The following is a 15,304-nucleotide window of genomic DNA, read 5'->3' as shown; positions in this document are numbered from 1 at the left end:
GTGTGTATATATATATATATATATATATATATATATATATATATATATATATATATATATATCATGAAACCATTTCTCATTTAATTTTATGATGCAAGCTTAAGCCTCAAGATCAGTTAGAGATCTCAGGCTCCAGAGGTAATTTGATGTGGGAATTTCAAGAAGCTGTTACAGCTAAGTGTAAGTTGATGAATTAGAATAGGAGGACTTCCAGTTTCTTGTAAACCTATTCTGTCTTGGGTTAACAGTGCTGAAGTACAGTCAATTAATTTTATTTTCAACTTAGTGATAAATGCTTAGGTTCTAACCAAAGCAATTTTATTCCTTGTTTGGGTAGAGAGCTGTTTTCGGTGTGCAATGTACTTTTCTGTACTTTAATGTCACCTGATAGGTTTTTACACACACGTATACACATGCATGTGCCAAATTTGGTTTAAAAGGAACAGCAACTGTTTTTCATGAAGGTATATTTTGTACTAAAGTGTTATAGGTCTATAACTGGCAGTAATATAGACCCTGCAAAAAAGAAAAGAAAGAATGAGCTAACTGATGTGCACCTAGATCTGGGGGAAATCTTACATACACAAATCTAATATGCAGCAGTTTAAAACTGTTGACTTTATACCTTGGCTAAGGAGTAGCTACACATCCTGCCATTTCTGCTGATGTAGATTCCCCCCCTGAAATGACTCAAGGCCTAATGGCTGTGTTGGGTACAATCCTGATTGAGCTGTCGAGAGCCTTGAACTTCATTAGGGACTGGTTGGGGCCAGGTGTGATGCCTGTGACCAGAAGGGCCCACCAGCAATTGAACTGAAGTTCCATGGAAAGCATGATGGATCAGGACACTCATCTAAGTGAGTGTTTTTTAAAAAATGAGTACAGCAGCTTTTTTTGCTTAATGGTGTGATAGAAGGGTTCAGAAATGAAAGGAAAAGGCATCCTGTTTCACAGGCATCTGATCCAGCTCTTAGAGCAGCCACTGGCACGCTGAGCAGAGCACTGTGCTAGGGGGTTGGCAATGGAAGAGGAAATTGTTTAAAGTAAAACAGTTCCCCTAATTTCCTGGTGAGACAGGGCTGGCTGGGCAGTTAGTAACGGCACAGGGCCTGAGAACCTCAAGACTTGTGTGTCACCACACAAGTGAGGTTTCTTTGGACTGGCTCAGTGGAGGGTCTGTCCAGACCAGGCAAAGTTGAGGAGATGAACCCGTGTTTCGCAGACCTCAGCCATAGCGCCCTTGAAGGTGGTGTGAAGGACACAGACATTCATCTTCCAGTGCTAAAGCCAGACACCTGTGTATCTATTTCATATACAATTCAAAGTATAGAAGCATCAGGTGAATGTGACCTGCCCTCAGCCTGCTGGTGACTAAGCGGGGCTCGAAATCCTCAATGCTCCTCTGCAGAAATCAACAGGAGTGGTAATTTCTGGGGCTGTAGTTCCCTCCTCTGGCCCTTGATAATCTCAGCTTCCAGTGGTTACTACTCACTTGTGTAAAATGATATTGAGTCTAGCTGAAAAAATAGGAAATTTTGATCCCCTTAAGCCACTTTTTGTCTAAATGCAACCTCTTTCTAGAAGAGAGCACAGCTGTTGTATTTCCTAGCCTACTTGCTTAAAGAAAGCTAGATGAAAAATCCTAAAGCGATTTTCATTTATTAGTTATTTTTCCCTGACTAAAATATAGTAGCTATAAATATGTATTAGTATTAGTGCTGTAAACACCATGAGGTTTGCACAAGAAAAACCTGGCAGAAGTGAGCAGCAAATCCTGCACATAAAAGAAACTGGGTTTTGCTGCTAACTGCCAGATTCTGGATGCGCGGTGCTGCAAAGGTAATTAGCAGCATTTTCCAGCAGCCCTCCTGCCAGAATAACACTTAATGATGTTAATAACCACGCAGGAGAGTGTTTGAGAACTAAAATACGACCAAGCAGCATGGACCCAGCCTTTTATGCTTTGAATGGCTCTACTGCTTTCACCCCCCAACCTCTCAGAGAGCAAGTGTAATTAGGTTATTTGGACAGTAAGGAGACAAAAAGAAATAAGGGCTTAATCACATACTCTGAGCCAGTGTTTTTGCAGAAGCACTCAGCGCCCAGGAGCACAGCCAGTTTTTCAAAGGAGCTCAACTAGCAGCTCTCTGAGCTTCAGAGCCGTCGGGCACGTCTGCGGCGCATCGGAGGTGGGATGCAGCCAGTGCCTGTGTACCCGAGACAGCTTTCATCTGCCTGGGCTTGAGAACCAGCAGCCATCAGGGTTCAGCGGCTCTGCGGCGGGTTTCCAGCGTGACCAGCTCCCGGCTCGCCTGGTGTTGCTGGTCTCCGAAGGGCCGGCGGATGCCCACAGGTGTGTGGGAGCCACAGGGCCGGCTGCTTCTTGGCTCCCCTACCCGCACACCCCGGACAGCAGCCACCCGCCAGGCTGTGGGGCTGGATTTTCAGATGGGTTGTCTAAAGACATACCTGTCCTGATGGCCCCTTTATGGTACATCACCATCTTGCCCATGGAAGCGTTGACTGGCTGCAGACTTTTGTCTGCCTTGGCTGCGATTGAGTTTCTGCAGTGGGAGCCACATGCCCTCAGTGGTGGTGCTGTAGCGTGGGAAGAAGCTTCCACCCAACCTGAGAGAGAAAACCACCACCTGGAGAGAGCATTCATATGAGAAGGACATATACAGCAATGACTGTATAGCTATTTACCTGCAAAAGTAGTTCAGGTAGACCTTAGGTACCTTGAAGTACCGGCTGCCCCGCACAGGGAAACACAGAAACAAGGCCATTGAATGACTCGAGCGTGGCCAGAGAAGGGCAACGGAGCTGGGGCAGGGTCTGGAGCACAGGTCTGCTGGGGAGCGGCTGGGGGAACTGGGGGGTTTAGTCTGGAGGAGGCTGAGGGGAGACCTCCTGGCCCTCTGCAACTCCCTGCCAGGAGGGGGCAGAGAGGGAGGATGAGTCTCTTTAACAAAGTAGTAAGCAATAGAACAAGAGGGAATGGCCTCAAGCTGCCCAGGGCAGGGTCAGGCTGGCTCTGAGGAAGGATTTCTTTGCAGAAGGGGCTGTTGGTCGTTGGAATGGGCTGCCCAGGGCAGGGGAGGTGTCCCCATCCCTGGAGGGGTTGAAGAGTGGGGTTGAAGTGTCGGGCTGAGCCAGCACGGAGGGATCTGGTGGAGTTGGGAACTGTCAGTGTGAGGTTAATGGCTGGACTGGAGGAGATTCAAGGTCTTTTCCAACCAAGATGATTCTGTGACACTTCTGATCATCTCACAAATTAATAATGTATTCATGTTACACTGGGACTTCTGGAAGTTCAGATAGCTTTGGCTCAGAGGAAGCACAAATATTTAAAAGACTTCACATATTTGAGTAGTTCTGTTGGTTTGTGTTGCTTAGATTTAGCCATGTGCTTAAATGTTTGTGTGTTTGAGCCCTTGGTTGTGTTTCATCAAGGAAGCTGAATTAATGCTTATTAGGTAGGTACAGAGTGGTTTGGGGACACTTTGACCCCACCCAGAAATGTTGACTAGCCTGGAGACAGATTTCTTTGCTACAGCACCTTATTTTCTGCTGTGCTTCACACGGAAAAAAAATGTTCCTGAGTAAAATATCGGTTTGTCTCACTCTCTTCCAAGGGGAAAAAAAAAAAAAAAAAAGAAGAGGCAGTCTAATTTCATTGCTTACCTAGGATGCTCCTAAAGAAAGTTACTACCCTCTTCCATTAATTAAAAGCCTTGTTTAACGAGCTGTCAGCTACAACAACCAGTTTTGCTTCACTGTGACCTTGCTGCTGCTTGTCAGCTTACAGAAGCCTGCTCTCTGGTTTCTAAAGCAAACACATGACAATTACTAGGCAGAGGTCAACTGTGCTAACGCAGTGCTGTTTAATTTGCAAGAAGAGCTCTGAACATGAAAGTTAAATAATGTTCTAGCTGTTTTCCAGTGTCAGGTCTTATTTATCTAATGTCTTGAGAGATGGGGGAAAAAAAAAAAAAAAAAAAAAAGTCCTTGGCTTTCTAAATATTTGATTAAAGTAGGGAACTGGCTGTCTAAATTTGGTGTAGTCAGACTGGGAAGACTGGAATCCAAATATAGGGGTAGGAAGACTCTCCAGTTGGGGATGATGGATCTAATCATTTTCACTGATATAAGGAAAGGACTCACTGGATCTGAGCAGTGAGTGCCCTAAGAGTTAAATGTCGATCCTTTCCCTTGGAAGGAGGGGATAACTACATTGTATTTTTCTCTTTTGCCTTGTGGGAGATATTGCTTGAAATATTACAGCTGAAATATTCCAGCTGACAGCTGAAATGCTATGTCTGAATTTATGTGCAAGGCAAGATGCATCGCGCAGCCCGAGACGAAACCAGCCAGGCAGTGTGGCAGGGCAAGGGGGGCTTCTGGAAACTGATAGCAGGGGCCGTGCAGATGTCTGAGAGGTCCTGGGTGTAATTCTGCGTTGCTTTAAAGCTGGACTTCTGTGCTATTTGTATCCTAGGATAAGCTGTAAGGAGAACAGCAGTAGTACAATTACATTACCAATGAACTACTCACTAAACCAAAGGCAGGAGGGAGAAGCTCTGTAGAGACCATTCCACTGAACGGGACTGAAACTCATTCCTCTAAGAGAATTTAACTGTGTTCTGCTCACAGGTCCTTGGGTAGATGTAAGCTCAGGGATCACAGTAATCATTGCTGCATCTTGTGTGATGACATGGGTGTCCTGTGCCAGATGTGCCCTGACTTTTCAGCAGGGTGAACAGCAGAGGGTGTTCCAGCACCCCAGCTCACTTTAAGGAATGCAGGCCAGATTTTCATTTAAACACTGGAAAATGGAACATGCTCCCCTGTCCTCCCCAGCAGCTCACTGGTTAGTGCCCTGTGTCCGAAGATGACAGTCCTGGATCCATGTCCCTCCTCTGGATGAAGGGACTCAACTCCTTCCCGGGATGCCCTGACTGCTGGGTTGCGTCATTCTGCGAAGGAGGGCAGGAGATGAACCACATTAGTTTCTTCCTTTGTATGAATGGGAAGAGCCTGCTTTGCCTCTCCACTGGAGAATTGTGTGATTTAATGGATATCTGGGAATAGGAAACAGGGTCTGAACCATAAATGCTGCTGCTTTTAAAAAACCAGCCAGCTTCGGGTATCTGCAATTGTGCATCTTCTGCTCTACACCCGGCTCTAGTACATGAACACCCTTTTTATAATGATGTTTAATGTAATATTATTTTTTTTAAAAATCTCTCTAAAGCCCCTGTCTTTCAGAAATGGGGTTGTGATTTTCCCCAGGTCTGAGGAAACACATTTTCCTCTGCAGTCTGTGGAAGCTCACAGTATTCAGCATCTTTGAAATTCACACTCCATATTTACCTGCTGAGGGTGATTAGGTAGAGAGGAGGAGCTTCACAAAGAATAAAACATGTTGGGATCTCTACCACTTCCTTGAAGGTCCTTGGAGTCAAGACCCGGGATTTCAGATGTGGTGTAATTAATTATTTCTGTTCTTTTTCTCTGAAGCTCCTTAGAAGCTCTGTCTGGGGTTTTCAAATGAAGCTAAAAACCTAAGCACAGAGGTAAAGGCTTCATAAAGAAATTTGGCCATGTCTGTCCAAGGAAGCTGGCAGGGCTGTTAGGAAATGCCATGCACAGCCAGAGCAGCCTGGAAGAGCTCCCAGTGGTACGCTGGTATTCCACAGTCCAGCGATCACTCTCCTGGAGTGATGTGCAGGAAGGTCAGCTTGCTAAATGTCTGCATTTCCAGTCAAATTGGTGGCGTTGCTGAATATTTCTTGTGTTGTACAGTAGAGCATAATGTCATAAAAATTCCTGATCTTGGAGTCGTATCTCCAAAGTGGATGTTTAGCTTATAAAATACTTAATGATGGATGTTCTGTCAGTCGGCCCCGGGAGAATTTGCAGTGCTACAGATCCATTTCACTATCAGTGCATACACTTTCATTATGTTTTACATCTCTCCCGACCGTACATAATTTTCTCTATTTAAGGGAAAGCAAGAAAGCTTCAAGTCAGAGAACGTATCTAGTGACACTCATTAAAGCCCCACGCAGTGATAATCTTTTCCCATGTAATGAAATTGCACTGAGCTTTACATCGCTTTGCTTTGTCTGTGCAGATAGTTGCAGCAATAATGGCAATCACAGGAATCGTAATGATGGCATATGCAGATGGTTTCCAGGGTGATTCAATTATCGGGGTAGCATATGCTGTTGGATCGGCCTCTACATCTGCATTGTATAAGGTAGGTCATAACTGTTTATTAGTATTCTTATGTTCTTTAACATCGGATGTTAAAAACGCATGAGTACAGAGTGAATCGCTGTGAAATAAATGTTTTATTTTATTCATCCTTCCTGCAGCATTCATGTGGTGACCAGGCGATGTCACGATGTCAGGAAATCTACTATGAGGCTAATTAGTTGTTAGCTGCCAGATACTCCGACTGACTTTCCTTTATGAGCCTTTAATGAAATCTCCATTACTATGCTGCAAGGAATTTAGGATCATGTTTTAATCATTTCCTGCCGCCGCAGTTTATCGACACAGTTTTGAGGGGTTTGCCATACGCAGCGGGGAGGAGAGCCTGAATGCAGATAGTACCGCTCTGCTGCAGGGGGACGGATGCCTCATCCCCGGGCTGCACTGCAGTTCTCCTGCCTATTCTGTGCTCGTCCGGGGCTTGGAGCCCCTGTGTGTGTGTGTGCCTGGTGCAGGCGATGCACTGGAGACACGCAGGGCTTTGCCCCCTGCTCGAAAGTAGTGGCTGCTCTTGAAGGTGAGGGATGAAGGAGGCAGGGATGTATCTGAGTTACAAACAGCTTGGGCTAAAGGTGGCTATATGTATTGTCACCTCAGGGAGGGTGAGGTGTGTGAAAAGAGAAGCAGAAGTTTGGAGTTAGTTGTAGTGGGATAAGAAGTCACCTCCCAGCTTTAGACTCTGCTTGTCTCGCTAATAAATTTATTGTGGCCATTCACAAGTCACTCAGAGTGCATGAATTCAGGCTAGCGTAGGACAAATCCTCCACGAGGCTTGTGCTGCCTGTGGATCTGAAGTGACTCCCTCCAGGCTCAGCTTTCCTCCCACAGCAGGTTTATGCTGTGGAAGTCACTAGAGTCCCCTCACAAATCCTAACGGTGCCAAGCACAGCCCAAATCTTGTAATTTCATTACATGAATGCTGGTGTCCTTTGGTTCTTAGTGACACTTGCTCCTTGTGGCATTTTGTATTAAGCTTTATTACAGTTATGACTTTGTATTAAGCGTTATTACAGACTTGACCATCCCCTCAGTAAGAACATGGTATCCCTCTCTTTGCTAAAATGCAGAAAAGGGCAGAAACTGGCCCAAAGCTCCCCTTGTGAATCTCTTCTGTAGCAAAGGACTGGCTTGTGGCACCCTGTCCCGGTCAGGGCTATCCCAAAGGAGTGGAGACCCTGTGCAGGAGGACTCTGCTTCCCATGACAGGCGTGAAGTCTAAAACCCTTCTCTCACCTCTCCATTGCAGGTTTTGTTCAAAATGTTTCTTGGAAGCGCAAACTTTGGGGAAGCGGCTCATTTTGTTTCTACTCTGGGCTTCTTCAATTTAATTTTCATCTCTGTTACCCCGATCATACTGTATTTTACAAAAGTGGAGTACTGGTCCCCCTTCTCTGCTGTGCCATGGGGTTACCTGTGTGGAGTAGCCGGCCTCTGGTTAGGTATGTGATAAAAATATTACTCATTTTCTAGCTCTTCTCCCCCTGGCCCTCTGCCCCAATACAAAATTAGCCTCAGGCATGAACAATTCCCTGCCACCCCCTTAAGCAGCAGAGCTCTCTCACAGATTAAATCTGATCCCAGTGCAAACAGGTACTCCTTGAGAAATTATTCAGATTTTTCATAAGAAGCCTTAATACTACCAGTAATAGCAGAGAATAAACATAAAGCAGTCGTACTAATTGTCCACTTTCCATCTCTGCATTCCTCCCGTAGTTTCATTGGTATTTCCCTGTCTCTGGCACAGCTTGATTGCTATAAATCCAATTTCAAAGGGCTGCATGTACCCAGTCGGTTCCTGGCATGCTCGGTGGGGTGTGTGTGCACTGACACGGGGGCCCACAGCTCTGGGGCGCTTTCCTGTGGGCGCTGCAGGGCTCTGGGCAGAGCTTTGCGTTAGCCTGCAGAGGCAGGTGCTGTTTCCTCACCTGTGGTCTTCACCTCCCCTCTGCCCTTCCACAGCGCTCCCTTTCAGAGCCACACTTGCTGTCCTCTAGCCAGGCAGAATATCTGTTGGATTCAGCCCAGGGGTGTTTTAATTTCCAGATATAACAACATCCTCTCCTTTAGTAAAATCTCTATTATCTTGTAATGGAAGAGGTTTTTGTTCCCATTACAAGTATATTAAATGGAAACAAAGAGGATCTCGTTGCCTGGTACGCAGCCCATCCACACAGCCATCCTGAGCCATGGTCAGGCTGACAGCTGAGGTGCTGTGAGCAGCTAAGGGACAAAAAAGTAGGGATAATTTATCACCCAGCGATCTACCCAAATGTCTAATCCCAACCATGAGGGAACATCCTTGTAGAGCAAACAATCCTGCTCCTTTTATGTAGGGGACTCACCAGCAGGACCAGGTTGGGGAGGGGGGGAACTGGGGTCCTGCCACATCACCAGCCCCTGCCTGCAAGCACTGGAGGAGCACCCTAGGGAATGGTGTGAAAGGGAAGTTTTTGGTCTCTCAAGGAAGTAGGAGCTGGCAGGGAATGCTGTCACATAAAAAAAAAAAAAAAATAAAAAATTAACCCATAAATGAAAGATGTTGAACATTTATATTTCTGTCAGCTTTTGTTTTGCCTTCAACACAGTAGCAAGACCATGGTCTCACTCTAATCTGGTTAGTTCACAATTAACTTCATTGGCTAATTGTATTTAGTGTCCTTCAGAGTATCAGTTCCTGCTGCTAACACCTTTGGTGTGTGGTCCAGCTAGAGGGGGGTGTGGCCTTTCATTGGGGAAATGTCCCACTAAAACAAGGACAGCACAGCCTCTGAGCTAAGAGCTGGCATCACCATCCTTCTGGTAGGAGGAAAAATGATGGCTTAGGGCAGCAAAACTAGGTTGTTGGTATCTGATCAAAGCTTGGACAAAGCTGTGAAATACGAGCGTGGTAACCTTGGTATTACAGCCTGTGAAAAGACATACAGTCCTCCCTCTTACCCCGTGAAGAGCTTCCCTTCATTTCACTCACATATAAAAAAATAAAAATCACTTTGTGACAAATACATCACTGTGGTGTGCACACAGAGCATATGTCATACTTGTAGGGTCAGGGTGGGGCAGAGAAAGTCTCACTCAAGAGTTTTTCCCCCATAATCATGTATTATTTCATCTTTTTTTTTTCCCCCCCAGCTTTCAATATTCTGGTTAACGTTGGTGTTGTGCTTACATACCCCATTCTGATCTCTATCGGCACAGTGCTCAGCGTCCCTGGAAATGCAGGTACAAGTACCATGGTTGGTGGTAGAAAAATAAGCACAGGGGCATGCAGACTGCAGAAGCAGTTTATTGTCTCACTAGCCAAAATCTGTTGTCACGTATTTCAAAAGCAGTTCAGTCTCCTTCCGCTTCCACGGATGCTCCTGGTGATGGCGGGTGTTTCAGTTGGTGAGAGCCTTTGGTTTTTGTCTTGCCTCCTTTCTCTGGGAGTGAGGGGCTGTGTCTGTCCCACACGGAGGGGAGGGCAGGCCGATCCCCAGACAGCAGCCCCAAGCTGCTGGTTGCTGCTGAGATGTGGTGGGGTCAGGGTGCTGCTGCTGCTGCAGCTCGACACCGTGCTGGTGCCCTGCCGGGCAGCGGCACGTGGAAGTTTACTCCAGAGTCTTGTCTTCTTAAGTAGCCATCTCTGCTCTTCCACTCTCCTCCTCTCCCCCGCTAGCCTCACCCCTCCATGTATCTGAGCATGCTTTCAAAAAAACATCTGTTTTTAGAGGGAGGCAGGTCAGAGCTGTGAAACAGTACCTGTAAGAGGCTGCTGAAGGGCTGAGATTTGCTCTTGTGGCTGGCTGTGGAGTTGGGAAGCTGGCCCTGGAGACATCAACTCCAACTTTTTGACCTGCAAGCTGCCCTCTCCCCATCACTGGTCCATGCAGCCCAAGGACATGTTATGCTGAAGCAACACGCTGTAGATAAAGATTTACTGTAGATAAAGAGTTACCTTCCCTCTCAGAGCAGGAATGGAGACGTTGAGGCTTAGACCAACCCTACAAGGCTTCCTCAGAGCCTGCACGAAGGGGTGAGGCACAGAGGAGACGTGGCACTTCCAGTACTACGCTGACAGGTCAAAGCCCTTCTCTGAACTCGAGGAACTGGTCACTCTAGAGCATTGGCCAGTATGACAGCCAGAGTTCAACCTGCGGGTTACAGAGATGTGCCAGGCTGGTCTGATGCTGTAGATCATCCCACTGCAGTTTTGATGGTGGTGGTGTTTCTTCTTTACAGCTGTGGATCTGTTGAAGCACAAAATGATCTTCAGCGTAGTGAGGTTGGGAGCCACCATCATCATTTGCATTGGGTTTCTGCTGATGCTGCTCCCTGAAGAGTGGGATGAAATAACCCTGAGGTTCATCAACAGCTTGAAAGAGAAGAAAAGTGAGGATCATGCTGACGACATCACAGACTCCAGCGTACACACAAGGAGCAGAAGTAGAGCTAATGGGACAGTATCTATACCACTAGCTTAGGGCTGGTGGACTTTTACCTGCACGCAGATGTATATTCTGTGAATATAGCTTAAATTTCCTGACTACTTGTATGCTTAAAAATGACATTTACTCTGGACTGGGGATGAACTGTAAGATAAGAGAAATAGATCTATAATAAATGTTTACATTTATACACTTATCAAGGAACGGGTGTAAATAGCTACAATAAAATGTTTTGTAATAAAAAAACATTTCAGCTTTTGATTTCCTGAACTGGTGGGTTTAAAACATGGATCAAGTCTAAATCATTTATCTCATCTTGCTGGCAAAAGCAGGGCCATTCTCAAGGATACAAGTCTTGGATATTTCCAGCTAAATCTCAAAATTGATCATGTCACCCTTACTTTCAGTAGTGACCTTTCAGTGAGGTAGCAATTCTGGAGACCATTTCAAACCTCTCCCAGCATTTTTGAGAATTAATTTCCGAAAGAGGCCGATGTTCACGTTGATATTAGGAATTATGGTCAGAATAAATATTCCGCGATGTGCAAAACATTGAGATATGTTATTGTGATATAAATGATGAAAGCTACTTCTGACATAACCTGGATGTGCTACAGCTCTGCTGTTAGCCCAGAGAGATGTGGTGGTACCAGCTTGTCTGCTCTCCGTTGCGTACTGCGCCTGCAGCCAGGGGAAATCCGCGGTGTAGTACGGATGCCCTAACCCACACAACACCCAGCACCTCAGCAGGGAAGAGAGAAGGGCAGGAGCTGCTGAGACACCTTGCCGAGGAGAGAAGTCTCTTGCTGACCGTAGAACAGTGTGTTTACTGGAGCTGTTGCCAGTTAAAATAGTTTCAACTAGTTTAGATTTGTAGAATTTCCACCTACACTAGTCACCCAAGCTGAGTAACTGAGCTGAGCTGGCTTCACTCCTTGTCCCAGCCTTTGCTAAAGAACTGACCCAGCTCAGGACACCCATGTTCTGCTCCAGCTTCTGACCACGTGCCTGCCAACATCCCGTGAACCTGAAACCACACCGGTGAAAGGCAGCGGGCCCCAGCACTACCCCTGCATCCATCCCAGAGCCACGCTGAGCTCTGCCTCTTCCCAACACCAGCTTCCCAATGGCAGTGCGGGATTTTGGGTGCCTTTAGTAAAGCCAAAAATAGCCTATTTATCTCTTTCTCTCCCAGAAAAGCTGCACTCCTTGAACAACAAGCTTCTCAGAAGAGAATGAACACCCCAGATCACCAGCCTCCCGGGGAAACATCAGTTTCTATTTTCTAGAGCTTTGGGCCAAATATTTTTTCTTAAACTGCACAGTGGAAAAGCCTTTCAGAAGCCAAAACTAACCACCCAACCTACCCAGTTCCTTCCCTAAGCCTGTCAGTGTGTCCTTTAAGCTGGCTGTTTTCTCTTGCAGCACGCCTAGGCTCAACCATGCAAGATTATTTTTAGAGAGCACTTATATGCAGACAAGCATTGTTTTGGGGTTTGGTTTTTTTTTTTTTTAAAGGAAGAATGGAAACAACTGGACAGTGTCATGGATTTCTGAGCTCTACTGGCCTGCCCACTGTTTGTAACTTTGATCAGCAGCTATCAGGGGGTTTTTGATGGTATTTCTGCCGGGAGAAACAAACAAAAAAAAACAAACAAACCTATTAGCAAAAGGAAGATTTTGTTATTAACAACTCCAGTTATATAATAGCAACAACTGCATTTGTTACTTAAATAACAGCATGAGTACACCCAGCACAAAGCTGTGACTTACTTTGGGCTGATTGCAAGCTCAGCTCTCCCTGAGCACGTCCTGCCAAACCCCTTGTACTGCACTGGTGCCCGCGGGGGTCCCGCCTGAGCCCCACGCTTTGGGGAAGTGTCCTGGGGCATCGCTGGTCCCAGGGAGGTGGCAGTGACAGGGCTGGAGGGTGGCCAGCAGCCAGTGTGTCCCCATGGCTGTTAGGGCTCGATACTGCTGCAAACAAAGCAATTTATTTAAATAATTCATGTAAATATTTCATGTAAGAAAAAAAAAAAAAAAAAGCAGCACCTTTTTATTTGACTCTCTTCTATTTGACTTTTTTTTAATTTTATTTTTATTTTACTCATGTCTAAACTGTTCCTTGCAACCAGCAGAGCTAACAAAATACCTGTATGTATTAGAAAAACACCCTGACAACCCCTAAAGCTGGGCTCTTTCACCACACAACTGCAAAATTAGGACTGTAGAAACCAACCCAACCAACCATCCCCATTTGCACTAAACCCGGCGGTGTAAAATTTGGGTACGCACACACACAGTCTTAAAACTCCCTTCTAGCATTTGAGAAACTGGGCTCAGCGCCTCGTCTGCTGCTTTTGAAAGGAGCTAGACATTAAAAATATTCTTTAAAAAGTGAATTCTATCAAACAGGAGATACTGATGGAACGATATGCTGAGAGCAAATAGCATATGGCAGCTTGGGCACTACCACAAGTCGATTTTGGAGTTGGTATATTCATTTTGAATTTTAGCTCCTGCCAAACTGAACACATGGGAAAAACAAACATTTCCTTTTAGTATGCATTGATGAGTACATTTTGGCAAGCAACCTCATGGCAGCAGCATTTTCAGGCTCAAGACTGGATCCTTCAAGGAACATCGTTGAGTATTCAGCAGGGAAAAATCACGTGAACTCCCTGCGTTTGAGTCAGTTTTCCCCTTCTCAAGATATTTCATGGCCAGGGGCACAGCGTGGTACTGTGCCAGCCTGTCACTCTCTACGAGCAGCCCCCGTGCATGTCCCATCCCCAGGGACCAGCAATCACCCTCACATTTCTACAGGGAGAAAAGACATGTAGTGTAGCTCTGAGCCCAGCAGCTGCCCTCCGCCTCACATCAGGGTTAACAGACATCCTCTAAACCGACCCCAGCTTTCTGCCAGGAGCGAGCATTCCCCATGTTGCTGCCTGCACAGCAAACAGCGCTGAGGGTTGGACCAGGGCTGCAGAAGGCTTTCCCCTCTCTGCCACCACCTCACTCCCCCCAGCCCCTGCTGCAGGTGGGCAGGAGGGATTTACTCCATCCTTCCCCACCATCAGCTCTGGGCAACATCCATGCTGTAGCCACGAGTTCCCTAGATCCCCAGAGGCAAACAGGTATCTAATCCCTCAGTTGCGTCACGCCCACTTTCCAGGGGTGCTCATCCCCCTCAGCAATTCCCTACAGCCCCCTCATTCACCCACTGCCCAACCTGCAGTTTGTCTTCCTTATCAAGTGAGGAACATTAATTGTTTTCCCTAGAGTGCCGCTCAGCCTTTCAGCTAGAGAAAACCCATCAAACCTAAGAAATCAGACAATAAATGAGGGTATTTTGCATGCTGGTGTTGATGATCCACCAGAGGAATGCAAAACAGTAATTGTACCCATCAAGTGACCGATAAGATGTGGTTACTTCTGCTGCTGTGGGCATCTCTGATGAGCCCTTCTACGGTCTGCAGCAAGGTGAATGTTTCATTTCAGCTGCGCTGTCTCGTTTGCACCCCAGGAAAACACTACTTCGGATCCAGCAGCTGCGTTATCAGATTCTCATTCACGCCAAGGCCCAGCAATCTGGAAGGAAAACAAAATATGCTGCAAAAAACCTGCCTCGAGCATCGCCGCCTGTGCACACCCTCTCCGGAGGGCTCAGTGACCAGGCGCTGTGGACAATATTATCTCAGCACCACCGGTATCCTCAGCCCTGGCTGGGATAAGATGAACATCCCCTGTTAATACAGGAGACAAGCAGCAGCAGGAGGAAGAAACTACATTTATTGACTTTACAGATGTGTAATAACAGAATCTATTAGCTGCACTGGTGTGTATCCCAGCCAGTGAAACGGTGCTGGATTATTTTCCTCTCTTTGCTGCTCCGTTTGTTCACGCCATGGCCAGCTAAACATGCTGCAAGCATAATAAATGACAACAAGCCTATTTGCTTTGTTACAATTCCTTCTGCTTTACTCACACGAGATTTGCATAAAGTCCAGGCATTATTCTGGCAAAAATCAGTGCTGCCCACTTCCCATCTCCTCCCGTGCCTGTGTTTTTTGTAGTTTAAAAATAATTTTTAAGGCGGAGGTCATCCACCGTTGCAGCTGGACGTTAGACTGGTGCCCCGTGCTGAATCTTCTCCTTGGTTCCCCTTTGCTCCATGTGCAGGTGAGTAACGAAGTCTGCTCCTCCATGGGAATATGCCTTATCCCAAGTCATGGCACTGCACTAGCCTTGGGCTTTTCCCTGTTTCTTCCTTAAAACAATGGCATCCAAGTGCTTAGGGGTCAGTGAAATGACAACAACAAATTTGCTGGAAAATCCAATTCTGGAAAGATCTGTACCATTTTCAGGTTCCAGGTGGAGGGTTTCAGGCAATAAATAAAAGGTACAAAGAGCTTCCAACTCTCCTACGAGGGACCACACGCTGCCCCTAAAGGCAATGTGTGGGACCAAAGCTCCTTCCAGCCCCGCGTTTCTACAGCACAGCAGTTGGGAATCAAACTGACCCTTAAACACAGATAAAAGGCTGCATTAAATAACCCCCCAAGTTAAAGAAAAGGATGAGCTTCACATCACCAGAG

The 15,304-nt window shown here is 46.3% G+C and overlaps 1 protein-coding gene across 1 annotated transcript in view; it reads left to right on the top strand.

Annotated features, from left to right (window-relative positions):
* Nucleotides 1-10,949, top strand: part of SLC35F4 (solute carrier family 35 member F4) — a 126,973-nt gene extending 116,024 nt beyond the window's left edge. The window contains exons 5-8 of the mRNA XM_026850009.1: nt 6,137-6,262; nt 7,526-7,718; nt 9,409-9,498; nt 10,498-10,949. Of these exons, the coding sequence (XP_026705810.1) occupies nt 6,137-6,262; nt 7,526-7,718; nt 9,409-9,498; nt 10,498-10,739 (651 nt within the window). The 3' untranslated portion in view covers nt 10,740-10,949. The remainder of the gene's footprint in view (nt 1-6,136; nt 6,263-7,525; nt 7,719-9,408; nt 9,499-10,497) is intronic.
* The last annotated feature ends 4,355 nt before the right edge of the window (nt 10,950-15,304 follow it).

The sequence above is a fragment of the Athene cunicularia genome, assembly GCF_003259725.1.
Source record: "Athene cunicularia isolate RWA chromosome 5 unlocalized genomic scaffold, athCun1 chr5_part1, whole genome shotgun sequence".
NCBI classification, from domain to species: Eukaryota; Metazoa; Chordata; class Aves; order Strigiformes; family Strigidae; genus Athene; species Athene cunicularia.
The sequence above is the reverse complement of the archived record's forward strand: the minus strand, read 5'-3'. Positions and strand labels throughout refer to the sequence as shown.